The sequence below is a fragment of the Oncorhynchus mykiss genome, chromosome 15 (genome assembly GCF_013265735.2).
Source record: "Oncorhynchus mykiss isolate Arlee chromosome 15, USDA_OmykA_1.1, whole genome shotgun sequence".
NCBI lineage: Eukaryota > Metazoa > Chordata > Actinopteri > Salmoniformes > Salmonidae > Oncorhynchus > Oncorhynchus mykiss.
Genome location: NC_048579.1, coordinates 62,904,850 through 62,932,588, shown reverse-complemented (window position 1 = coordinate 62,932,588; position 27,739 = coordinate 62,904,850). Strand labels below are relative to the sequence as shown.

General features: G+C 43.4%; 1 protein-coding gene across 2 annotated transcripts; it reads left to right on the top strand.

The window, feature by feature from the left end:
* Positions 1-26,625, top strand: LOC118936239 (decorin-like). Of its 2 annotated transcripts, XM_036944945.1 has the most exons (9): positions 1-340; positions 6,360-6,452; positions 10,158-10,396; positions 15,764-15,876; positions 18,930-19,143; positions 20,184-20,297; positions 22,218-22,311; positions 24,051-24,189; positions 24,486-26,625. In XM_036944945.1, coding segments are annotated over exons 2-9 (1,116 nt in total). In that variant the 5' UTR covers positions 1-340; positions 6,360-6,450; the 3' UTR covers positions 24,687-26,625. The 2 variants fall into 2 exon arrangements, with proteins under 2 accessions (XP_036800840.1, XP_021417874.1); XM_021562199.2 differs by lacking the exon at positions 6,360-6,452 and having other exon boundaries at positions 7-340.
* The last annotated feature ends 1,114 nt before the right edge of the window (positions 26,626-27,739 follow it).

Sequence of the window (27,739 nt, the reverse complement as noted above, 5' to 3'; positions counted from 1 at the left end):
TTCTATTTCCAGCTGTTTTTGGAACGCTCTCTCTCCTCTCTCTCTCTTTTGCTGGGGGAAGATCTCTCCACCAAGTGTCTCAATTTAACAGGAGCTCCCTCCCTCTCTCTCTTCCTCTCTCAGCTCCTTCCTCCTCCCCTTCGGCCGTGACAGAGCACACCTGCTTGGTCTTGGCTGCGCGCGCTCTCAGTGCAATTATCGCTCAGCCCCTTGCAGCACAGTGCAGAAGGCTCACAGTGATTCAGCCTATAGCCCCAACTGGATATTTGGAAGGAAGACCATCTGACCTCGGCGCACTCTAACTCTCTCGCTCTCTCTCCCACGATTCTAAAGAGCACAGGTAGGACAACACACTGGTAGATAGAGGGGATGGATCTTTGGGGGAAACTCGGGAAAGACTGGATTATAGGCCTGGGGAGTGTGGGAAGAGAGGGGGATTGTGAGGGGAGTTGTTAAAAGGGATTTGGATTTGGGGTTATTGTGTTTCGGGGGTCCCAAACGTGCAGACTTGGTTAGTAAAATGGTGATGCTGTGCTTGTGGTTTGAGGTTTTCTAATGGCTTGGTAGGTTCTGTGATGTGGATGCTCTTTTGATGTTCCTTCATTCCTTAACTCTGTGTGCAGTGGTTTGGTGGTTGAACTGGTCATGAACGGTTGTTCATTTCAATGCTTTTGCACATACATTCAATTAGAATGTACGGCATGAGTCATGCCAGGCATATCATGAAAGTGATGCGTTTGTGTATGATATTGCAAATTTGTTTTGTGTGGGCGTAGGGTTAGTGTGTGTGTGTGTGTGTGTGTGTGTGTGTGTGTACATGTGTGTGTGTGTGCACGCTCCCTCTAAACTAGATGCGTGGCCAGGTCTTAGTCTCACAACAGGACTGGCTTAGGGAGGAGAGACCATAGCTAATCATTCCCATACCAGACCATGTGATAGCCTACAGAATGATGAAGACAGCACCAGCTATAGGGAGGGGGTGTGGTGCTACTGTTGATGCTAGCACTTCACTCCCATGCCAATGTATGAGAAAACCCTACCCTATTTATCCAAAAGAGGATACCATGTTATCTTTCCTTGACTTTATTGGTTTATCCCTTGGCTAGCGGATTTTAGTTTTTTACCCCTCAAGGCACTTGAGCAAGTGAGCTGTTTTGTCAGTTAGTTGGCTTGTGGTTGTACATGTGGTTTTCCCTTACATCAAACTGTCCAGTGTGTTTGTTTATGGCTTTACATGCATTCAGAGGTGTTGTGGGCAGAGGAATAGAGCGAAGGAGAAGAGGTTTCTTTGATGTGAAGTCCCTGGAGAGTTTTCTCTCCTCTCTTGTCAGTAACTGGCCCTGGTGGAAAACCCATTAAGTTTACCAGTGTCCTTTTCTTCAGTTGTAGCACTTTAATGCATTGCTTTCTCTCTTTTGTACTCTCCCTCTGGCACTTGGAGATCCTACAAGCGAAATAAAAACACAACAACAACAACAGGGATTTCTTTGTATTGCCTCAAACCATGACAGTTCACTTGCAGCAGTTCAAGCCAGAATGAACCCATCCAGGGCATTTTAGACTGAAACAAATCGATCTGAAATGGTTTATTTAACTTGTTGTACTGCTGTTCTGTTTCACATCAACGTTAACGCACCGTTTCGGCCCACCTCGTGACCACTCTACTTTGATGGATGCGCTGCAGACCCAAATCACCCGGGGCAACCAAAATTAAAGGGAGGACCTGCTTTGAAGTTGAAGAAAGGGGGAAAGAAAAAAGCAGTACCTGGCAACCCAAAGCCTTATTAATCTACTAACAGTACAGCTTCCTCTATCACAGAGAGATCTGACTGATGGCTTCCCTGCAAGACACCACAAAACTCCCAGCTAATAGCCAACATCCTCCAACACAGAGGGAGTTTTTTTTTACAGGGCTGAACTAGAGTTGGAGAACAGAGTGGAGAGGAAGGGATTATGAGTTGGAGAACAGAGTGGAGAGGAAGGGATTATGAGTTGGAGAACAGAGTGGAGAGGAAGGGATTATGAGTTGGAGAACAGAGTGTAGAGAAAGGGATTATGAGATGGAGAACAGAGTGGAGAGGAAGGGATTATGAGTTGGAGAACAGAGTGGAGAGGAAGGGATTATGAGTTGGAGAACAGAGTGGAGAGGAAGGGATTATGAGTTGGAGAACAGAGTGGAGAGGAAGGGATTATGAGTTGGAGAACAGAGTGGAGAGGAAGGGATTATGAGTTGGAGAACAGAGTGGAGAGGAAGGGATTATGAGATGGAGAACAGAGTGGAGAGGAATGGATTATGAGATGGAGAACAGAGTGGAGAGGAAGGGATTATGAGATGGAGAACAGAGTTGAGAGGAAGGGATTATGAGATGGAGAACAGAGTGGAGAGGAAGGGATTATGAGATGGAGAACAGAGTGGAGAGGAAGGGATTATGAGTTGGAGAACAGAGTAGAGAGGAAGGGATTATGAGTTGGAGAACAGAGTGGAGAGGAAGGGATTATGAGTTGGAGAACAGAGTAGAGAGGAAGGGATTATGAGTTGGAGAACAGAGTGGAGAGGAAGGGATTATGAGTTGGAGAACAGAGTGGAGAGGAAGGGATTATGAGTTGGAGAACAGAGTAGAGAGGAAGGGATTATGAGTTGGAGAACAGAGTGGAGAGGAAGGGATTATGAGATGGAGAACAGAGTGGAGAGGAAGGGATTATGAGTTGGAGAACAGAGTAGAGAGGAAGGGATTATGAGTTGGAGAACAGAGTGGAGAGGAAGGGATTATGAGTTGGAGAACAGAGTAGAGAGGAAGGGATTATGAGTTGGAGAACAGAGTGGAGAGGAAGGGATTATGAGTTGGAGAACAGAGTGGAGAGGAATGGATTATGAGTTGGAGAACAGAGTAGAGAGGAAGGGATTATGAGTTGGAGAACAGAGTGGAGAGGAAGGGATTATGAGTTGGAGAACAGAGTGGAGAGGAAGGGATTATGAGTTGGAGAACAGAGTGGAGAGGAAGGGATTATGAGTTGGAGAACAGAGTGGAGAGGAAGGGATTATGAGTTGGAGAACAGAGTGGAGAGGAAGGGATTATGAGATGGAGAACAGAGTGGAGAGGAAGGGATTATGAGTTGGAGAACAGAGTGGAGAGGAAGGGATTATGAGTTGGAGAACAGAGTGGAGAGGAAGGGATTATGAGATGGAGAACAGAGTGGAGAGGAAGGGATTATGAGATGGAGAACAGAGTGGAGAGGAAGGGATTATGAGTTGGAGAACAGAGTGGAGAGGAAGGGATTATGAGTTGGAGAACAGAGTGGAGAGGAAGGGATTATGAGATGGAGAACAGAGTGGAGAGGAAGGGATTATGAGTTGGAGAACAGAGTGGAGAGGAAGGGATTATGAGTTATGAGTAACTGTCCAGGCCGAGAGAGAACAATACGCTGAAAGATGGATGTTAGCCACAAATTATTTTTTCCCTCATTGGAATAATATAAAGTTCCATTCTCCAGTAGTGCTCTTTCCAAAAAGGAAATGGGACTGCCAAAGGGTTAAAGAAGAAATGTCTTCATCTATGGGAGATGAAGGGAGAGGGACAAGAGAGAGAAAAGGAGTAGATGTTCACATCTGTTCAATACAGGCTGTAGATAATACAAGCTGTAGATAATACAGGCTGTAGATAATACAGGCAGTAGATGGTACAGGCAGTAGATGATACAGGCAGTAGATGATACAGGCAGTAGATGATACAGGCAGTAGATGATACAGGCTGTAGATAATACAGGCTGTATATAATACACACTGTAGATAATACAGGCTATAGATAATACAGGCTGTAGATAATATAGGCTGTAAATAATACAGGCTGTAGATAATACAGGCTGTAGATAATACAAGCTGTAGATAATACAGGCTGTAGATAATACAGGCTGTAGATAATACAGGCTGTAGATAATACAGGCTGTAGATAATACAGGCTGTAGATAATACAAGCTGTAGATAATACAGGCTATAGATAATACAGGCTATAGATAATACAGGCTGTAGATAATACAGGCTGTAGATAATACAAGCATGGATGGATATATAAATGTCAGCCATACAAAACTTCACAATGAAAGGTTCAAACGCGGTGTAACCTTTCACTGGCTTTCTCCTACAATGGTCCAAAACAGCACAGACGCTTCAGGGCTTTCTGCGGTCTGTCAACGATATATGTGTTTTCATGACCCAAGTTCTGAATATCTTTGGAGTTCTCCCAAAGAAATGCAATGCAATGCTCGCAGACGTTGGTCTTGCAACGGATCCAGAGAGAGTTTCTGGGTTTGACGTGGGGAAGTCACTCTGTTAGGGAACTATTGTGACCACTGAAGGGGTTAGTGGTGCAGGCATTTCCTGTTGACAAAGCGCTGGTATATTATCTGTGTGCCCAATCTACCCATCACTTGACATCTCTGGTTTTCTCCCCATATAGATAAACTCTGTTGAACTCAGATGTCTTTGGAAATGTCTTTAGGGAAAAAACAATGACAAATGGAGACCAGTTAGTAGGATTTCAATATGGAAAGGCGGACGAATCACGCAGACAGACAAACTGGGTCTTGAGGACTGGAAATGGTTAGAACTGTCTGGGTATCTGTGTCTGGTTGGGGAGGAGTTGAGTTGTTGATGAGTTTAAAGGGGGCACACATGTTTCAGACATCTTGTAGCCTTGTAAACACATCCCAAGGATTTGTTACTGACAGGCCCCATGGATTCGTTACTGTAAACACAATAACCCCAATTCCAAAATACCGTCTCTGTCGTCCTCTCGCAAATGCTGCACAAGTTTGGAAAGGTATGAGTATGGGTTGATGACCTACATACTGTACATGTGGCATGGATGGAATACAGCTGAATGGTGTCCAGGAGAGAGAGAGAGAGAGAGAGACAGAGAGAGAGACAGAGAGAGAGACAGAGAGGGAGAGAGAGAGAGAGAGAGAGAGAGAGAGAGAGAGATGAGGAGGAGGGAATAATGAGACTGATATGTTACATAGTGTCTCTACTGTAATCTGCTTCCTGCCTGAGACTTGTCAGAAGTGTGTCCAGATTTTTACAGAAAGTGGCGAGGGAGGGAAGGAGAGAGGGATGAGAGGGATGGAGGGGGGTTGACAAGGCTGCTGCAACGAAAGGAAGTGTCAACCCCCACCCCTCCGCTCAGAGAGAAAGATCAGACTTGCTCTGACAAAACACAGCCCTCAGGCCTTACAGAGAATGAGAGGAGGAGGAGGATGAGGAGGAGGAGGAGGAGGAGAATTAAAGGGAGAGGGTGTCTTTTGACTGCTCCTACCTTTCCACCTTTCGATTATTGAACACAGGCAGTCAGACGCACACACACACACACACACACACACACACACACATAGTATGAAGACACACACAAACACACACAGAATGAGGACACATACACACACACACACACACAGTATGAAGACACACCTCCTTTTACACATTTTATCGAGGACACAAACTTTGAAGGCTGGAAAATAACCACTGATCTCAGAACTGTTAAAACTCTCTAGACCCTCATTGCACCGTGTTCCCTACTGATCCGGGAATTAAATAACATCTCACATTACGCATCCGCAACATTAAAGACATCGCTCACAGCTAGCACTACAGCTAGTTACAGCCCTCCTCCTGTACGATCCAAATACGGACCCGGTCAGACGTCATTGTGTCGCTATTTACGTGTCTGGTTCTAGTAATCACGGTGATGTTGACCAGATGACACAAGTTGACTAACGTACACTAATTGTCACCTCATTAAAATACAAACAATTGTTAGGTTAGGTCCACTTGAGTGCATATGAACAGTATCTGGCCCTGTTGCCTTTGCTACTGTAACAGGCAGACAAAAAGATGGCTCTGACGTGATTTTGGGGGGGGGGGCATCAGCGGAACGGCACGAATGGTGAGAGAGTTCAACAAACATGCCAATGTGCAAAAGCATCTTGGTGGGCATTGCCCAGTACATCAACGAGACGAACTCAACATGAGTGGTAAACCACACTGTGAAGTGCCACACTATTCTGTGGCTTAGTTCCCTAAGCCATCAAACAATATCCAGAACAATAATTCATATCGATGTCAAATACATGTTTTACTCTGCAGTATACACTGGTAAAATAACCACGATCATATCAAATCAAATCAAATTTGATTCATCACATGCTTGGTAAACAACAGGTGTAGACTAACAGTGAAATGCTTACTTGCGAGCCCTTCCCAACAATACAGAGGGAAAGAAAATAGAGAAATGATTGAAAAGTAATTAAATATATTAATAAAAGTAGCTATTTTGTTATCTATTTAACCAACTATATCCAATGGTCCTTAGATCCCTGACAACTGCTTCCCGGAGACGTTACCCTACAGCAGGGTCAACTACAACGCTGTGTGGTCTAGATACCTAGACACGGACTGAACCCATGTAAGGCCTTCACTCACACACTTTGCATTGTGCACCTCAGCCCTCTCAAATCCTTTCATATACAGCTGTCAACAAACAGTGTAAAGCCCTTTGGAATTAGTCGTTAGAAGTACACTGAGAACTCATTCAAAAGATCCACCTAAACAAAACATCAATTAGAGAGAGAGAGAGAGAGAGAGAGAGAGAGAGATAGAGAGAGAGAGAGAGAGAGAGAGAGAGAGAGAAAGAGAGAGAGAGAGAGGGCCTTGCTGGCCCAATAGACATTGCCAAACAGTTGGGAGATTGAGAACCAGTCAAAGGGCTGATAGGGGCAGGTTTTTTAAAGTGGTTTAGCAGAGGATTGTGTCTGTCGTGTCGTGGCGTGCCGTGGACAAAGCCCTCTAGGTTCACACACAGACTTGCACTTCGAAGCATGTTTTTTTAGGGCCGTCTGTGATCTCACCAATGGATGCTCCAGATGCACCATGGGGGCCTCGCCAGATCAGTTCTTTATGCTTGTGAAGCTGTACCTCCACCCTCTCTCCTCTCCCCTCCTCTCTCCTGGATATCTTTCAGGAAACTACTGATGAAAGAGCCAATGCCTTGGGGTCGGTGGGACGTCTAATGGGATGTGTCTGCCTGCACAGGTTCAACCAAACTGTGACGAACTCCCTTCTGCATTGTTGGGTCTCGTGGCATCGCTCAGCCTCTCTAGAATACAGATTAGTTAGAGAAAGGAAATGCATTCACTGCAGTTAGGCTACTGCACCTTACTACTAAATGGACTGGAATCAGATCTTGATTTGCATGGTTTGCATGGTTTGCATGGTTTGCAAGCTTCCAACGTTTCCTTATTCACATTTTTCTCACAATTGTGTCAAATCCTTATCGTACTATGCCTGTACACATGAAATAAGCTAACCTAGACATGCATGTCAGTTTTGATCATTACTAGTACCACATTGGATGTGGCGTTGTTGGGTTAGCATATTACCAACCAATCAGCAGGCAGTATTATACAGTTGTTGCTGATGTTCCAGTATAGGAGTTCATTAGCGGTCTTATAGTGTTTAATAAAAACATGACTGACAGATCTCCCTCTTCAAGGAGATTGGTATCTCTTCCCTCCTGCTCTGCTTTGTTTTAATACACCTCAGGAATGTTTATTATCACCTAGAAATGGGAGGACACACAGGAGGCTGCTTTTAATGTGAATTCCTCTGTGTGTGCGTGTGTATGTGTGTGTGCCTGCCTGCGTGTACCTCCAGCAGTGGCTAACGTCCAAACACTGAGGAGATCAGGATCAATGCTTAGTGGTCAAGGACTTTACGGGTCGTTCCACCAATTCAGTGCCTTTTGAGAAGTGTAACTTTTAAAAAAAACATGTGATTTCATCTTAAATCAGCCATAAATCCCCTTGTGACAGGGGGAATGGAAGTGTGTCGTGTGCAACAGGGAGTGGCAATCATAAAACAACAAATTCAATTGTTGTAACATTTCTAGCCTGTCTATCTATGGGTAACAGGGTCGACATGTCAAAATGCAGAATTTTTGCACTTTAGCAAGTCTTTATCCATATAAAAAATCGGATTCATTGAATTTTCATTTAATATAACAGGCTTTAAAATGCCCTATTTTTGTGTAATTAGTACAGCATTCCTTCCTGCTATCTCTATTTGGTTTCCTGCTCTCAGACCAATGAAGGTTTAACTAACAGGGTATTCATTATGGATTCCCCTACATATTGACTTATAGATAAGTTAAACCTAGAGCCAAGATTTGCCCTGTTCAAAAAGATTGGACCAACATGTGTGGTCCTCCATACTGTTAAGCTAAGACTGGATCTGTTTTATCTCAGAGTTTCAACACATTTCCGCATGGCACATGTTTCCAACTCAGTGTCCTTGTGGTTAGAGTCCACCCTGAGATTGGAGAGTTGTGAGTTCAATCCCTGGCTGAGTCATAACAAAGACTAAAAACGGGACCTGATTTGTCTCGCTTGACACTCAGCGTTAAGGAGATAGATTGGAGGTAAGGCCCTGTGATAGACTAGCATACTGTCCAGGGAGTGTACTTGTACATCAAGCTGCCTCATGTTACAGAAACAGGAGAAGGGCTCCTGCCCTATGAGTCGTTCCAGCTCGAATAAGGCAAGGCTCGTTCAAGGCTACTTAATAACATGTTTCCATAGGCTACGGCTCAGTCCTCCATGGAAAATAGAAGTCAAAGTCACAGCATTACAAGTCAAATCCAATTGAATCCCTGTTTTCTTCGTCCACCCATATTACGATGAGCAGAGGCATATGCCACACGGTTGGAATCCATTCCATTCCATTTCAATCCATCAACCCATCCATTTTTTCATCATTTATTTTTCATTAAATTGATCCCGACGGTGATACAGTATGCTCAGAGAACTCTGTTCCCATTGAGTGCTGTAATGTAGCTCTGTATGTCTGTGTGATGGCTGTAGTGTGGGTTAGACCTATAATTACCCTGGATGTTCAGAGAGATCCGCCGTAATGCCTGATCCTGGTCCCATTGACCTGACGCCACCCTAAGAACCGGACACACGAGCACACACACACACACACACACACACACACACACACACACACACACACACACACACACACACTCACACATACACACACACCCAGCAATCTGTCTGTCATGCAAAGGTCCAGCAGACCCGCCTCTCTCTTTGGTCCCAAAGTAATTGAAGGGGCGGTGTGTAACCACAAACATCATGAGCTGAATAATAACACTGACCCTGAATCAGTTGGAGAGAACTGAAAGTACAGTACAGTAATCGGGCTGTGTTTGTCTGGGCTTGGAGTACAGGGTCAGTTTGACTGGACAGAGTGTGTTTTGTGTGAATGGACTGGCCAGAAGGCTTGAGTGGCTCAAAAATGAACTGGAATGGATGACCATTGCGGTCATGACTTGTTGGTCAGAGAAGAAGACTGGAAGACTTCTCACAGCATATGGCAGGTTACCTATAATCTTAGAGGGCCTTGAAATGGAGAGAGATAAACAAGGAAAACACTATAAGTACAAATTACTTTCCTGTACAATTATACAGATATCAGTCATTGGTTTGACAAGATGTTTTTCACAAATCGTTACCATATATTGTTAATATGTATGCATACTTATTGTTTCTGCCCTGTGAAAGTGCACATACACTTGGTACAGCCTTGGTGGTCCCCCATTTTACAGATTGATACATTTCCCAATGTTCCCTGCTTTGCCCTGACCTCTCCTCTTTAACCTTTCTTAGGTAAATAGGCCATTCTCCCCCTGCTGACCTGTTACAAACCTAAGCAAATCCAGGTGCTTGGCCTTCTAGCCTATAGCCTCCTACCTCTGACCTTTACCCTTTCTCCTTTGCCCTCTCACCCTGTCACCCCCACACATCACCTCACAACCCGTTACTTGAATGAAAGGTTGGCCTCTTTCTATCCTCGACCTCTTAGGGAAGGGATCACTGCCGCCACCTCACTTTGGAACCCAGGTGCTTGAGTTGGTGAGCAAACTGAAGGAGAGAGGAGAGTCTGCAACGCTTGGAGGACAATGGGATACAATAAATGAGCTTCTTTATTGCTAAAAGTAGAACACCTTAACCTCTCACCTCTGCCCCCATCCTTTACCACCCACCAATACCCATGCACCCCTCTACAGTAGTTCTAACCTCTAAGCCATGACCTTTTCCCTCCCCCCTAGGCTCCAGGACAAAGGCACCATGAGGTCAGCCTGTCTCTCCCTGCTCCTGGTCACAGCGTGCTGGTCACTTCCCTTCCGCCAGTCGGGCTTCCTGGACTTCATGATGGAGGATGAGGCGGGCTCTGGCTTGCCAGAGGTGCCCATCGAGCCCAGCGTGGACATCCCCACCATGCCCGAAGGACCCAAGTGCCCCTTCCGCTGCCAGTGCCACCTGCGCGTGGTGCAGTGCTCCGACTTAGGTGAGACAGTCTCCCAATAAATTATATTTAATATCATAACAGTATGTACTTCTGTGATTCAATGTGTTTTCATGAGCTGAGGTCAATTTGTCAGTGTAATACAGACAACCTGTTGCATCAGCTCTTCTCTCCCTCTCTCGTCTAACTGAGGCAGTCCCTTAGTTTACAAGATACATCTTCCTGGTTCCCAAAGAGGTGTTCCCTCCATCTGGGGACCTCAGAGAAATGTTCAAAGAGTGTCTGGCGTTTGATCTACCCATCATCAGCTCGTTAATTGGCATAAAAGAATATCGCCCCAGTCTGACCACTTTAAACACTCTCAGATGCTGCGAATTTCATGCTCTTCCGTGACGATGACATAGTTTTGCCGGGATTTTGGCCTTTTTCTAATTTTCCTAATTGTTTTTGCAGACGCAGGGATATAAAAGGTTAGCGGGGCTTGGGAAAGTCTCGAACTCAACCCGGTTTAACAAGCCCAATGTTCTATAGCTTGTTTTTTTCTCCGTCAGATCGCTCCTTTCTCCATCCCCTCCGGAGGCAAACGAACTCTGCCACGAATTAGCCTGGCGCTCTGTTTCCACACAGTTAAAATGATTTACTTGATCCTCTTAATTGTTTGTTAGATTATCCTGTTTATTTGCTTCATTCGCCCTTATGCTTTGGCCTGACTCATCTCTAGGACTACTGCTCTGCCAAGGGAAGTCACTGACCAAGTTGTTTGGCTGTAGCTTATGTAGCTTGTATAACTAGAGAACTAACTCTTCTCTATGAGTTTGGTTGGTTTTTGGGCTTTACTCTTGTTTTAAAAGGGAGGAGCAGGGGAGGAATACTGGAGACAGACAAAGACAGAGTGAGAGATACAGATGGACTGGGATGTATACACAGAGAGGAGAGAGAGAAGAAAGAAAGAGACAGAGAAAGAGACAGAGAAATGTGAAAGAGAAGGAGGGAGAGGGACAGAGAAAGAGAGGAGGGAAATCAAGGAAACTGTGAGTTCCAGTGGAGGAAGAGAAAGACACAGACAGAAAGAGACAGAGACCTGTGAAAGAGAAGGAGATAGAGGGACAGAGAAAGACACAGACTGACCCACGCAGCCAGAGACAGATAGAATAACTCCGACAGACAGATGGAGAGACTGATGATCAGGAAAGGGCTGGTTCCATTACCTCACTGGGTCCTGTTAGCGCTGAACGTCTCCCAGGAGCCCCAGAGTTGGATCATCTCTGGCACCGGCCCCTCTGGCCTGGAGACTGCATCTGTTCCCCAGACCTGCTGGCACACACACAGGCCTGGGAGGGGAGGGGGCTGGATTGGATTGGTTTGCTTTCCATCCAATGTCACCCCCTTTTACAGTTAGAAAACTGGATGATAAAGGAAAAGTTAGCACAAGGCCTTTTTTCTGCAGGTGTCCAGCTGGCGGTGCGTGCTACAGTTATCAAATGTGCCACTTGTCAAGAGGTCATGTTACCGTGCCAGTATCTCAACAAGAGCAGAGCGTACTATCTCAACCTCAGGTTTCTCTCACTTACTTACTGTATGTATCAGCCAAGCCGACATTCTTAAATTAATAATCTGCAGAGCACTGAGACGATCTGACCAGCCATTTTACCCGTGACATTGCTATGGAAATGCTCCCAAGTTTGAACAAACTAATTCACTTAATATATTTTTTGGGAAGATTCCAATCAAATCAAATCAAATTGTATGAGTCACATGTGCCGAATACAACCTTACAGTGAAATGCTTACTATCGAGCACCTAACCGACAGTGCAGTTTAAAGAAATACGGATAAGAATAAGAGATAAAAGTAACAAGCAATTAAAGAAGAGCAGTAAAATAACAATATACAGGGGAGTGCCGGTACAGAGTCAATGTGCGGGGGCACCAGTTAGTTGAGGTACCATGTACATGTACGTAGAGTTAATTAAAGTGACTATGCATAGATGAAAACGGAGAGTGGCAGGGGTATGGAGACGGGAGGGTAGGGGGGGCAACGTGAATAGTCTGGGTAGCCATTTGACTAGATGTTCAGGAGTCTTATGGCTTATGGCTCTTATGGCTTGGGGGTAGAAGCTGTTTAGAAGCCTCTTGGACCTAGACTTGGCACTCTAGTACCGCTTGCCATGTGGTAGCAGAGAGAATAGTCTAGGACTAGGGTGGCTGGAGTCTTTGACAATTTTTAGGGCCTTCCTCTGACACTGCCTGGTATAGTGGTCCTGGATGGCAGGAAGCTTGGCCCCAGTGATGTACTGGGCCGTTCGCACTACCCTCTGTAGTGCCTTGCGGTCGGAGGCCGAGCAGTTGCCATACCAGGCAGTGATGCAACCAGCTCTCGATGGTGCATTTTGAGGATCTGAGGACCCATGCCAAATCTCCTGAGGGGGAATAGGCTTTGTCGTGCCCGCTTCACGACTATCATGGTGTGTTTGGACCATTTTAGTTTGTTGGTGATGTGGACACCAAAGAACCTCCCAACCTGCTTCACTGCAGCCCCATCGATGAGAATGGGAATGTGCTCGGTCAACTTTTTCCTGTAGTCCACAATCATCTCCTTTGTCTTGATCACGTTGAGGGAGAGGTTGTTGTCCTGGCACCACACGGCCAGGTCTCTGACCTCCTCCCTATACGCTGTCTCGCTGTTGTCGGTGATAAGGCCTACAACACTGTTGTATCATTGGCAAATTGAATGATGGTGTTGGAGTCGTGCCTGGCCATGCAGTCATGAGTGAACAGGGAGTACAGGAGGGGGCTGAGCACGCACCCCTGAGGGGTCCCTGTGTTGAAGATCAGCGTGGCGTATGTGTTGTTACCTACCCTTACCACCTGGGGGCGGCCCGTCAGGAAGTCCAGGATCCAGTTGCAGAGGGAGGGGTTTAGTCCCAGGGTCCTTAGCTTATTGATGAGCTTTGAGGGCACTATGGTGTTGAACGCTGAGCTGTAGTCAATGAATAGCATTCTCACATAGGTGTTCCTTTTGTCCCAGTTGGAAAGAGCCGTGTGGAGTGCAATAGAGACTGCATCATCTGTGGATCTGTTGAGGCGGTATGCAAATTGGAGTGGGTCTAGGGTTTCTGGGATGCAGGTTACCTTAGTGTTCTTGGGCACAGGCACGATGGTGGTCTGCTTAAAACATGTTGGTGTTACAGACTCGGACAGGGAGGGGTTGAAAATGTCAATGAAGACACTTGCTAGTTCGTCAGCGCATGCTCGCAGTACACGTCCTGGTAATCCGTCTGGCCCTGCGGCCTTGTGAATGTTGACCTGTCTAAAGATCTTACTCACATCGGCTGCAGAGAGCATGATCACACAGTCTTTCGGTACAGCAGGTGCTCTCATGCATGTTTCAGTGTTATTTGCCTCAAAGCGAGCATATAAGTAGTTTAGCTCGTCCGGTAGGCTCGTGTCACTGGGCAGCTTTCGGCTGTGCTTGGGACCAGTGAGTGTGACCAGAGGCACTGTAAATACATCCATTACACACAGGTGGCTCATAACAAAAGTCTGTTGTCTGCTATTCAGTCTTTGTTTTCCAATCCTTCCAGAGGACAAAAACCCTGATACTAAACATCTCAACCAGACTTTCCAGCCACCTGACTCTCAGTAACTGACCTCTCATCCCTGTCTCCTTCTCCTACACGTAGACATACTCTCTCCAAACTGTTTACCGTACCAACCACGTCAGCTCTGACTGACAGAACGCCATGTGGTTCACCTCACGCTGCTAGAGAGAGAGAGAGAGAGAGAGAGAGAGAGAGAGAGAGAGAGAGAGAGAGAGAGAGAGAGAGGGAGAGAGAGAGAGAGAATAACAAATATGATTGGGGTAGAGGGAGGAGATGGAGATGTAATGAGAGGAGAGAGAGAGAAGGTGATGGATGGAAAAGGGGAGCGAGTAGATGAGAAAGAGACGTGATGGAAGGGTGAAGGGATATGAGAGAAGGACATGAGGAGTGAGAGAAGATATTAAGTGGGAGATGGAGAGAGGGAGCACAGTGGTGATATGCCGCACAGTGAGTGCCTACAGACAGCTGTGTGGAGGATTGTGGGGCTTGGGCAGGGTAGGAGAAACTGATAGAAAAGCCATCTGAGCTGAAGAGAATGTTTGTGTAAGTGGGGCGTGCTCAAAGCTTTTAAGCCAAAGTGTGTCTGCATATGTGGAGTTTAAAAGACACAGCATTTAAGCCCTGAATAACTAAACAGTTTATTCCAGAGACAACCGCCGTCCTCTAGAATGGAAACCAGCCATGTGAACCTTGACCCTTAGACATTGTGTTGATGACTTGTGGTAGCTCTCTGTGTTCACCCTCTATTTAAAACAATACCAATAGAATATAATAGAATAGAATAGAATAGAATAGAATAGAACAGAACAGAATAGAATAGAGTAGAATATGCAATAATAGAATAGAATGGGATGGAATTGAACACAACAGAATAGAATAGAATGGAATAGAACACAATAGAATAGAAAATAATAGAATAAAACAGAATATAATATAATAGAACACAATAGAATGGAATAGAATATAACAGAACAGAACAGAATATAATAGAAAAGTTAGAATAGAACAGAATAGAACAGAATCATATTACACAAAAATACATCTACATAGTGTATACATCACCCCATCTCATAATTCCCTCAGTGTTCTCCCTCAGAACATATGGTTCTGGTTTACCAGTCATATAGACAGGTGACATTTACTGTCTCAGTGCCAAATAATGCAATGTACTCTCCAACCCAAACTGCATGCAATGAGGTCAGTGTCCAGGTATGTGGACACTTGAAATTGACGGAAATTCATTTTGAGTCCCATTTCCACACTGTGTGCCATAGATTGTTTCAATGCTAACTCATGGGGTATCTGGTATCACTCATTTCTGAACTATTACCATGAAACACACCATACGTTGGTTCTTTGGGGTTATTCACTGTTGACATGCTAAACATTTGGACATTTCCGACTTGCTAACTGGTTGAACGCGGCACGTGTATAACTACAACCAGTTAGAAAGTCTGAAATGTCCTACTTTCCTTGTTCCGACTAGCACGTGAAGACGCCATAATCTCTCGACTCTACTGCGAACTTCATTTCCCATCAGCTAGCAGGCCCAGCTGCAGCACAGCTCAGGAAGTCTGCTGTCACCTAGACAAACATACCATACACACGGCCAAGCGTGCACACTATCTCTCACACACACACACACACTCCTTGCCGTGCCTCATCATGCACACAAATGCTAATGGCAGGGTAAAATCACATGGAGCTATGAAACTAGCTTCAACGGACTGGCCTAGAAGTATCTCTCCTCTCCTTCCTGTCTTGTCTCGGTCTGTGAGTATCTCTACTCTCCTTCCTCTTCTTCTGCAGGCCTGAAGAGTGTTCCAGATGAGATCCCTGCAGACAGCACCCTGCTGGACCTGCAGAACAACAAGATCACTGAGATCAAGGAGAATGACTTCAAGACTCTGAAGGGACTCCAAGTAAGAGTTTACCACTCAATATGTCCCCTCCACTAAACACTCAATATGTCCACTAAACACTCAATATGCCCACTAAACACTTGATACTGTATGTCCACTAAACACTCAATATGTCCACTAAACACTCAATATGTCCACTAAACACTTCATACTGTATGCCCACTAAACACTCAATATGTCCACTAAACACACAATATGTCCACTAAACACTTAATACTGTATGCCCACTAAACACTCAATATGTCCACTAAACACTTCATACTGTATGCCCACTAAACACTCAAATATGTCCACTAAACACTCAATATGTCCACTAAAAACTCAATATGTCCACTAAACACTCAATATGTCCACTAAACACTTCATACTGTATGCCCACTAAAAACTCAATATGTCCACAAAACACTCAATATGTCCACTAAACACTTAAAATGTCCACTAAACACTCAACATGTCCACAAAACACATAATATGTCCACTAAACACGTAATACTGTATGCCCACTAAACACTCAATATGTCCACTAAATAGTCAATATGTCCACTCTGTTGCAGCTTTTCACCAAACATTGATTGGCCCCTTACTTTTTGCATTTTCCAAAAAGCATTGATTCACAATTCGCCATGTTGTATCAATTCTTCTAGGGAGTGCAATGTTGACATCCCTTCAAAGTATACACCAGAGTGAGTGTAGAAACCTGACCGTCTTGGGTAGGAGAGAGCTAACGGGAAAACACTGAAGCTGAACTTGAAGCCGGGTTTTGTTGGTTGACATCCTAACAGGCTTGTTACACATGCAAAAGTATCGGCTGGAGCGAAGCAGTGGAAATCTGATTTATCTCTAGACTTTCTTGAGACAAAAGGGAGCTTAAGTGTGTGTGTGTTTGTGTGTGTGTGTGTGTGTGTGTGTGTGTGTGTGTGTGTGTGTGTGTGTGTGTGTGTGTGTGTGTGTCTGTGTTCCACGTGTCATATTCCAAACCACTAACATGTTTAACTAACATGTTTAACTCGAATCAAAGATCCTAAAAATAGTCTGCCAAAGGAAACAGCACTGTAAACATTTGTTTTAACCACAGGAATCCAGGTACCAATGTGCCATGGAAACTATTCTCCTCTGGGCCAACGCGTGACCTCTCTACACGTGTATAGCTTTCTGACCTGTAATAAATAGCCTACCTCTGTCAAACGGCCCACACTGTTTCTACCCCCGTACATTAGTTGTTCTCTCCAGGGGGAATTTGCTGCATTCTCCATTCTTCCACCCCCGTCTGCAGCCTTGAGTAAGGAACGGTCCACTTGAGACACAGCAATTTCTCTTGCAAAATTTCTCAGAAATTGCCTCCAATCACAACAACCCTGGCGCCTGTGCTCTTTAAGACTAGGTGCAAGGGTGTGTTGGGATTACTGTACAGACGTTAAAAAACAATCTCACATTTCAGTTACCTTGGATACGTTCAATTGAGTCAGTCCATACTTGGGAAATGTAATCAAACCGTCTGCAATAGGTCGAAAACATCGTATTTTGTTGACGTCAAGTGTTTAAGATGTTCGTCGACTAGTACAAAATAGCCTAAAAGAGTCCAGTCTGTTTGAAGCAATTTTTGCAACCTCACTATGATATAATGAAAAGTCTGCCTTCAATTACTTCATTTTACACACATAAACAATGATCACATACACCGACGGGAAGTTGTAGCCACATTAAAGTAGCCAGTGACGAAACAAATTTCAGAGTAACACATTGCTAATGATAATAGTGATATATTGCAATAATGTAGCGAGCTATCTCAAATAGAAAAAGCTATCTCAAAGCTATCTCAAATAGAAAAAGCTATCTCAAAGCTATCTCAAATAGAAAAAGCTATCTCAAAGCTATCTCAAATAGAAAAAGCTATCTCAAATAGAAAAAGCTATCTCAAATAGAAAAAGCAATCTCAAATAGAAAAAGCTATCTCAAAGCTATCTCAAATAGAAAAAGCAATCTCAAATAGAAAAAGCAATCTCAAATAGAAAAAGCTATCTCAAATAGAAAAAGCTATCTCAAATAGAAAAAGCTATCTCAAATAGAAAAAGCTATCTCAAATAGAAAAAGCTATCTCAAATAGAAAAAGCAATCTCAAATAGAAAAAGCTATCTCAAAGCTATCTCAAATAGAAAAAGCTATCTCAAATAGAAAAAGCAATCTCAAATAGAAAAAGCAATCTCAAATAGAAAAAGCTATCTCAAATAGAAAAAGCTATCTCAAATAGAAAAAGCAATCTCAAATAGAAAAAGCTATCTCAAAGCTATCTCAAATAGAAAAAGCTATCTCAAATAGAAAAAGCAATCTCAAATAGAAAAAGCAATCTCAAATAGAAAAAGCAATCTCAAATAGAAAAAGCTATCTCAAAGCTATCTCAAATAGAAAAAGCTATCTCAAATAGAAAAAGCTATCTCAAATAGAAAAAGCTATCTCAAATAGAAAAAGCTATCTCAAAGCTATCTCAAATAGAAAAAGCTATCTCAAAGCTATCTCAAATAGAAAAAGCTATCTCAAATAGAAAAAGCAATCTCAAATAGAAAAAGCTATCTCAAATAGAAAAAGCTATCTCAAAGCTATCTCAAATAGAAAAAGCAATCTCAAATAGAAAAAGCTATCTAAAAGCTATCTCAAATAGAAAAAGCAATCTCAAATAGAAAAAGCTATCTCAAATAGAAAAAAGCTATCTCAAAGCTATCTCAAATAGAAAAAGCTATCTCAAATAGAAAAAGCTATCTCAAAGCTATCTCAAATAGAAAAAGCTATCTCAAAGCTATCTCAAATAGAAAAAGCTATCTCAAAGCTATCTCAAATAGAAAAAGCTATCTCAAAGCTATCTCAAATAGAAAAAGCTATCTCAAATAGAAAAAGCAGTTGCCCAATTGCACATTAGCATAAATATCAACATAGTAATTAGCATTACCACAAACATACTAATTAGAATTAGCATAAACATATAAATTATAATTAGCAAAACATACACATTAGCGTTAGCTTAAATATAACAGGGATCGTTCTCTCTCCAATCTCCCTAGACCCTGATCCTGGTGAACAACCAGATCACCACAATCCACCCCAAGGCCTTCATTCCCCTGGGCAAGCTGCAGCGCCTCTACCTCTCCAAGAACCACCTCAAGGAAATGCCCGCCAACATGCCCAAGAGCCTGCAGGAGCTTCGCATCCACGAGAACGAGATCACTAAGATCAAGAAGGCTTCCTTCGAGGGCATGGCCCAGGTCATCGTCATGGGTATGAACCAGACCTGGGTTCAAATACTGTTAGAAATCTTTCAGATATTTTGTGCCCTTGCTTTAGCCTGCCTGGATTGCCTTAATGACAAGTCTGTTAGCTTCTGTTGGGTGCATGGTGAACTCAACCCATCCCTTGTTCTGTACTCAAATTCCAAACGATAGAACTAGTCTAATCCTTTACACACATATACAGTACAGACAGTCACTTGAACATGTTTCCTTAATTGACTGTATAGTAGCAATATGACAGGAGCAAGTTAACAAGTTTTCAGCTAAAAAGTACACTAAGACATTACATTCAGAGACTGATGATCAAAGTGTTGTGTAACCATGAATTACAACGTGTCAGTGTTTAGAGTGCCAGCAATCACCTACAGAGAGGAAAGGTTGGTTCATTGCTTACAGAGTGGAGAGTGGAATTTGAGGGTGCCAGCAGCAGAGAGAGTGACAGAGAGTGTGTGTGTGTGTGTGTGTGTGTGTGTGTGTGTGTGTGTGTGTGTGTGTGTGTGTGTGTGTGTGTGTGTGTGTGTGTGTGTGTGTGTGTGTGTGTGTGTGTGTGTGTGCACATGTATACATTTATTTATAGTGTCTCTATTCTGGTGTGTGTTACATTCCCTCTCAGAATGTAAAGTATCTCATTACAACATAGCTGAAGGACTGGAGCGGTATGCCCTAAAACACACTGATCCTCAGATTATATTCCCAGTGTGACAAATCGGCCAATCCAGCGAGGCTAAAGGACGAGGGAGACAGGGCTTATGGACAATATCCCACGCCGGCCGCAAACCATGTTTATACATGAGTCAGGTTGAGATTCCCGTAACACACCAGGACTCGAATGTGGTTAATGGACCTTTTTTTCTCTCTGTTTTCTTTTCTGTCTCCTCCCCTGATTGTCTACCTCTATTTATCTTCCTCTCTGTCTATCTCTCTCTTGCCCTCTCTTTATTTCTACTCCCTCTGTCTCTTAATACTCCATCTCCCTTAATTCTCTCTCTGTCTCTCTGTCTGTCTCTCTCTCCCTCCTTGTCTTTCCAGAGCTCGGCTCCAACCCCCTGAAGAGTGCAGGGGTTGAGGCTGGGGCGTTCGGGGCCCTGAAGAAGGTCTCATACATCCGCATTGCAGACACCAACCTTACAGAGATCCCCAAAGGTACTGCCCTCTCTGGTCACCCCATCACAAATCATCCTTCCTTCCAGTCCCTTGAAGGGATCATAGGAAATCTAACACAAGACTAGGTATGAGATCCATTACAAAGCTTTCACCTATCCAGCCATGTCAGATCATTTCACTGGGAGGATCCAACTAAAGAATATGGAAAATAACATGTCACTTCAATAAAGGATGGCTGTAAGGATTTTGACCACACTACAACAACAAAAGATGTATTCAACATACTGTAGAATTCTAAGGCAACCAGCTGCAATGGGATTGTGAAAATGTTTGTTGAGCAAACTCACAACAATAGTTGGTGTGTGAACATTTTGTTGAGCAAACTCACAACAATAGTTGGTGTGTGAACATTTTGTTGAGCAAACTCACAACAATAGTTGGTGTGTGAACATTTTGTTGAGCAAACTCACAACAATAGTTGGTGTGTGAACATTTTGTTGAGCAAACTCACAACAATAGTTGGTGTGTGAACATTTTGTTGAGCAAACTCACAACAATAGTTGGTGTGTGAACATTTTGTTGAGCAAACTCACAACAATAGTTGGTGTGTGAAAATGTTTGTTGAGCATACTCACAACAATAGTTGGTGTGTGAACATTTTGTTGAGCATACTCACAACAATAGTTGGTGTGTGAACATTTTGTTGAGCATACTCACAACAATAGTTGGTGTGTGAACATTTTGTTGAGCATACTCACAACAATAGTTGGTGTGTGAACATTTTGTTGAGCAAACTCACAACAATAGTTGGTGTGTGAACATTTTGTTGAGCAAACTCACAACAATAGTTGGTGTGTGAACATTTTGTTGAGCAAACTCACAACAATAGTTGGTGTGTGAACATTTTGTTGAGCATACTCACAACAATAGTTGGTGTGTGAACATTTTGTTGAGCAAACTCACAACAATAGTTGGTGTGTGAACATTTTGTTGAGCATACTCACAACAATAGTTGGTGTGTGAACATTTTGTTGAGCATACTCACAACAATAGTTGGTGTGTGAACATTTTGTTGAGCATACTCACAACAATAGTTGGTGTGTGAACATTTTGTTGAGCATACTCACAACAATAGTTGGTGTGTGAACATTTTGTTGAGCATACTCACAACAATAGTTGGTGTGTGAACATTTTGTTGAGCATACTCACAACAATAGTTGGTGTGTGAACATTTTGTTGAGCATACTCACAACAATAGTTGGTGTGTGAACATTTTGTTGAGCATACTCACAATTGCAACTTAATGCCTTTCAATTGTACGTTGAATCAACATCTTTTTTTTTTTTACAGTGCAGGGCCTGAATCTCTATTTTCAACCAGGACTGGTTTGAATACTTCACAGCTCAATAGCTCCAGCTAAAACAAAGGAATTCAAGTTAACAGCGAGGATCTCTTACTCAATCGACCACAGCCAAAATCATCAATCATCTTGCACTGCAAGAATGCACATTTGGATTCATAGGCTCCACTGAACAATGGTTACAGTGTGGAACCAAGACAGGAAAACTAAAACAGCATATTAATTCAAAGGCGTGTAAGATGAATGTTATCTGGTCTATTGTGGGAATCTGGCAACCAGTTCAGATGGAATAGTACTCAGAGAGAGATCCTCTAATCGAATGCTTTAATAGGAATAGAAGGGATGAAGGATAGGCCTCTGGATGTTAGAGGCTGCGTCTGAGTTTGCATCCTATTCACTATAGTGCACTATTACCTAGTCAAAAGTAGTGCACTAGGGATTAGGGTGCCATTTCAGATGCATTAGACTTAGTATGGATTCAGAGTCCTACTGACATACTGTACGTAGACATTAACCACTTACCTTCCCCTCACCATAACTGCTGTGGTTTCCCCGGTTGTTTGTCCTCTCGTCACTGTCTCTCTCCTGTGGGTTGCCAGGTCTGCCCTCCTCCCTCTCCGAGCTCCACCTGGACAGCAACAAGATCACCAAGGTGCAGGCGGACAACCTGAAGGGCCTCAAGAACCTGGCTAAGTAAAGATGTTTCAACACTTCTACTCAATGTTTCAAAAACGTTTTTTTTTTTTTTTTTAAACGGTTGATAAATGCTCTTGACGAGGACAAAGCATGCTTACAGTATTCTTCTTCACTGGATTTGATGAGTGGGTCAACACTTCAAAAGTAGTCCTGTAGTGGGATATTGGGTCATCTCTAGACAACAGTGCCCCACACACACACACACACACACACACACACACACACACACACACACACACACACACACACACACACACACACACACACACACACACACACATACACACACACACACACACACACACACACACACACCCTAGTATGTATTTCAAACCTCAGCAACAATCCTGGGTTAGTCACCAATTCAGTTATATAAGGAGTATTTTAATTGAATTTTTGTACCACATCGTCTCATTCACTGGGGAGGTTAGACTGGAGCAGCATGTCCAAAACTCCCTGTCCGCCCTGTACTCTGCTGCTAGTACTGTCTCTTTCTCTGTGTGTGTCTCTCTGTGTCTCTCTCTGTGTCTCTCTGTGTGTCTCTGTCTCTCTCTCTCTCACTCTCACTCTCTGTCTCTCTCTCTCTCTTTCTCTCTCTCTCTCTCTCTCTCTCTCTCTCTCTGTGTGTCTCTCTGTGTGTCTCTCTGTGTCCCTCTCTCTGTATCCCTCTCTCTGTGTCTCTCTCTCTGTTTCTCTCTCTCTCACGTGCACTCTCGCTCTCTCTCTCTCTTTCCCTCTCTCTCTCTCTCTCTCTCTCTCTCTCTTTCTCTCTCTCTCTCTCTCTCTCTCTCTCTCTCTCTGTGTCTCTCTGTGTGTCTCTCTGTGTCCCTCTCTCTGTATCCCTCTCTCTGTGTCTCTCTCTCTGTTTCTCTCTCTCTCACGTGCACTCTCGCTCTCTCTCTCTCTTTCCCTCTCTCTCTCTCTCTCTCTCTCTCACTCTCTCTCTCTCTCTCTCTCTCTCTCTTCCTTCGTTATCACTCAGTTGTTTACTCTGCTCAACGCTGAGTATGTTCTGCAATTGGAGTCCACTGCTGTATTTGTGGAAAGTCGCCAGAGCTTGAGTAAGAGGTATACATCAGTACCAGATCTAAACCAACCAGACAGACTCACTCAGAGAACCCAACCTCTGGTTTTCTCTCACTCTCTGGCTCTCATTGAGACATTGGGGGCGTTGATTTATCAAGGCATTATGTGTTTGAGAGTTTTGACAAAATGCATATGAAAGCAATGTTCCTGAAAATCAACAGCTTGGTTTATAAGATCACCGCTTGGAGGGTAGGAAAAGACTCATGCCAAAGTAGGTAGACTAAACAACAGAAATATACTTTCAAGCAGTACAAGGCAGTTTATTTTGGAAGAGCTACAGGATTCACTGAAAATATTATTTTCAATTTTCTGGATCGGCAACACGTTCGCTAGCGAGTATTTCATTTTGTCAACGAAGTTGGTCCCTTGGCAAAAGTAAAGGCTCTTTCGCATTTGCTAGTCTACATTCTGCCATGGTTTTCATTGGCAGAAAACCAGTTTGTGTCTTTCCCATTGGATGTTTTCTTTCTCTCATTTGTTTTTATACATGCTGTACTTTGGGACTTGTAGGGACAGCTCAGGGCTTCATGCCCTCTTTTATCTCTCTTCTTCTGTACCTCTGTCTCATTGGCTCTTTTACACACCATGTCTCTTTCCCATTGGCTCTGACACATTCTGTGTCTCTCCCCATTGGCTGGTTTGTCTCCTAGGCTTGGTCTAAGCTACAATGAGATCAGCCAGGTGGAGAACGGTTCTCTGGCCATGGTTCCTCACCTCAGAGAGCTTCACCTGGACAACAATGCCCTGACCACCGTGCCTGCAGGCCTGCCTGACCACAAGTACATCCAGGTGGGTTCCACCGAACACACAGGTGTCCCGCCACACCTGGGAGAATGGGTAGAGGCTTCATGTCCATGAATGTTCCACCTCACACAGGGTTTTCTCAGGAGGGTGTAACCATTACAGATCAATCTCATGATGATGATGGTGAAATAAATATTAGTAAGTTGATTAACACAGAAATTATTTTCTGCCATTCAACAAAAGGAATTGTGTTAGCTTCATACACTACCTTTTTATATATGCAATGTTCATTTCCAGACATCCCTCCCTCCAACCACTCATTGTGGTTGATATGTTCCTAGGTGATCTACCTCCACAGCAACAAGATAGGGGTGGTGGGCACCCAGGACTTCTGCCCACCAGGCTACAATACCAAGAAGGCCATGTACTCTGGCATCAGCCTGTTCTCCAACCCCGTCCCTTACTGGGAGGTGCAGCCCATCACCTTCCGCTGTGTGTTCGACCGCTCTGCCATCCAGCTGGGCAACTACAGGAAGAAGTAGAGAAAAAGTAGACCACCCCCAGAGAGAGGGAGAGAGAGTGTGTGTGTGTGTGTGTGTGTGTGTGTGTGTGTGTGTGTGTGTGTGTGTGTGTGTGTGTGTGTGTGTGTGTGTGTGTGTGTGTGTGTGTGTGTGTGTGTGTGTGTGTGTGTGTGTGAACCGCAGCCCCCCATCTACCCCACAACACTGATCGGCAACTTTATCCCCATTTTAAAACCATAACGGACATCCAATACAGTTTTAACAGTTACAGTACTTAATGTTTTCATGAGCAAAGACAGAACAGTTACAAAACTCAGTACCAAACCTTCCATAGATGGCTTAGTGATAACTCAAACCAGCTCTGTATGCAAACAGTTGATTTATAATAGTCCATGTGTCATTTGTACATTTCATATTCTACAACAGTAATCACTGGCATTATCCTGTAACAGGTCTTCCATACACAATAAACCGTCAACTCATGAAATACTGTAACACTACCTCATGGTAGTTATCTGTCAAAAAGCTCAACTTAAAGGGGATGTCACCCACTTTTCAACCTCATTTTCATTAGCTCCATTACAATACCATTGTCTACATATGTGAAAACGTAACATTTCTATGTTTTGTAGAAAACAAATGTGAAGTTAAAAAGATATACCCAATGACATCATCAAGAAAATACCATCCCTCTGGCTAGAAACTCGCTGCAGGTTTGGAAAAGCACTGTTTTAAAAAAAACTTTTACTCCTACCCTGTGATGTCACAGAGAAGCATTTTTTAGGACCTTTCTTCTTATCTGTTTACCCACAGATCATAGACTAAACAACGTGTCGTTTTCACACATGTAGACACTGATATGGTGCTGGAGATAATGAATATGAGGTTGAAAAGGGGCGGAACTGCCCTTTAACAGAAGTCTGTGCAATGGTTTCGAAGTGTGTGCCCTCAGATTGCATGACTGAAATGTTATTTTGTGTGTGAAAGAAACATTATGAAAGACAACAAAATATTTTCAACAACAACAAAAAATATCTATGACCACTTTGAAAATATGTACACGGTTAACCCTTTAATACCTCACACATGTCAACTGGTTGAGATTGGCCGAAAAATCTGAATTTGCCCGGTGTAGACATGTTGTGTGCAACAAGTCTTTACGTGCATAAATCTGTGACAAATACAGAAGGTAAGCTGACCTGCAGAGCGGGCAGCCAAGGGTTAACTCCTGTCTTAATATCATTAACACCAGCTAGGAGACTAGAATGTACTAGAGTATATTACCTGTGTAGTAGCTAGCGTTCAAAGTGTACCTTTACAATATGTCGTACTATTTGAAAGAATTCCCCATTTTCTTTCTTTCACATTGTAGTCGATTGCCATGTCTCCTGCTTGCTTCGCTGTTGAACTTTTGTTGTTTTTTACGAAATGTTCCGACAGTTTAAAGATTTCTGATTCTCCGTAAAGCATTTATTTCGTCTTCTACACATTCCATTCCCCCATCTGTCATGTAACATCAGCTCATACAACCAAGATGAAAATAGCTCTTAAAGATGTAGAATAAACAATATATACGTTCCGAACCAGAAGCCATGCCCAAAGATCTATACGCATGCTTTTATTCTTTTGACTTGAAGCACGGTTGTGGCTTCTGGAATGCCATGTTAATGCCTGTTTTGTTTCTCTTCTTTTTTTCGTTTTTTTTTTTTAAGTCTGAAGAGAATTGGAGGCTTGCAGGCGGACTGTCATGCCTTCAGTGCCCATGTTAGTGTGAATGTTTGTATGTATAGACGCTGTATATAAATGCTGTATAAGAAAAACTCTCATTGCTTAAAAGCACAAGCACTTACAGTAGTTCAGACTTAATATATCAACAATAAAGATGTTCCTCTCTTTTTTTTCTGAGCGGGGGCTCCGCCTAAGGCGCCCTGAACCAAATAAAAATACCAATTAAAAAGCAGCATTTTTCTGGGGGTGTCGCCATCGGAGGTCATAACCCTTGGTTGTGTGTGTCATTGTCATAGAGTTGGAAAGAGGGCCCACCTCCTATCTTTTACATTATTGCTTCTGTGATAGCATAGGTTTTGTGGAAAGTGCGGCCTCTAACCAACTCTATGGTCGGTGTGTGGAGGGCGCTACTTGCCCTGTCGCTAGATGGAGCTGTAATATCTATGGAACAGTCAAACGAGTATAGACTTCACAGTGATGGACAGAGTTTCCAGGTGAACGAGGTCATGAGGAGGAACAGGTGAGACACCGGAGAAAGCAGGTGAGAAAGTATTCACACTGTAATATTCTACAGTCACACACCAAACACAGAGTACTGGAGAGACTCTTAGAAGACTCTTAAAAGTTGAAAGGCCCTCATAACAAGTAAGCATGAGTGATTTTGTGCAAAACAACAACTATGTCCATAAGGTGAAATATCAATGAGAAATATCTATGTTTTCTGTAGTTGCCAGAACAATTGTTGTGCTGGCTCTCTGTTGAGAAGTTCAGGGAGGGGACTGGACGTCTGAAAAAAACAGGATCCAAGGTAAACAGTAAGAGTGATGTAATGTAGATATACAGAATAATATTATATCAACAACAAGCTGAAGGCAACAGTAGTGTTAAAACTCACATTGCTTCAGTGAATATGAGCTACATTTATGGATTTTATATTAAATATTTAAATGTGACAACTAATCAAGTAAAATGTAAATTGCCTATGGTTGTGGTTGAATAGTCTTGGGTATCAAGATACATTGTAAATAATGTATATTGTTTAATGGCTGACAGATTTGATACGAGGCCAGTGACACCCAGATAACTGTGGTAAAAAAAAGATTTATCCCCCAAAACATGTCTGCTCTATAGGGGATATCTTCAGTCTTTTTCATGAATCATACTCCCGCAACAGGCAGCATGCCCTGGACCTCGCAACAGGCAGCATGCCCTGGACCTCGCAACAGGCAGCATGCCCTGGACCTCGCAACAGGCAGCATGCCCTGGACCTCGCAACAGGCAGCATGCCCTGGACCTCGCAACAGGCAGCATGCCCTGGACCTCGCAACAGGCAGCATGCCCTGGAC

Bases quoted from the DNA above. Each gene is read 5' to 3' on its own strand.
- LOC118936239 (XM_036944945.1), top strand. The intron at 15,877-18,929 runs GTAAGAGTTTAC...CAATCTCCCTAG, and splicing joins AGACTCTGAAGGGACTCCAA to ACCCTGATCCTGGTGAACAA. The intron at 24,190-24,485 runs GTGGGTTCCACC...ATATGTTCCTAG, and splicing joins CTGACCACAAGTACATCCAG to GTGATCTACCTCCACAGCAA.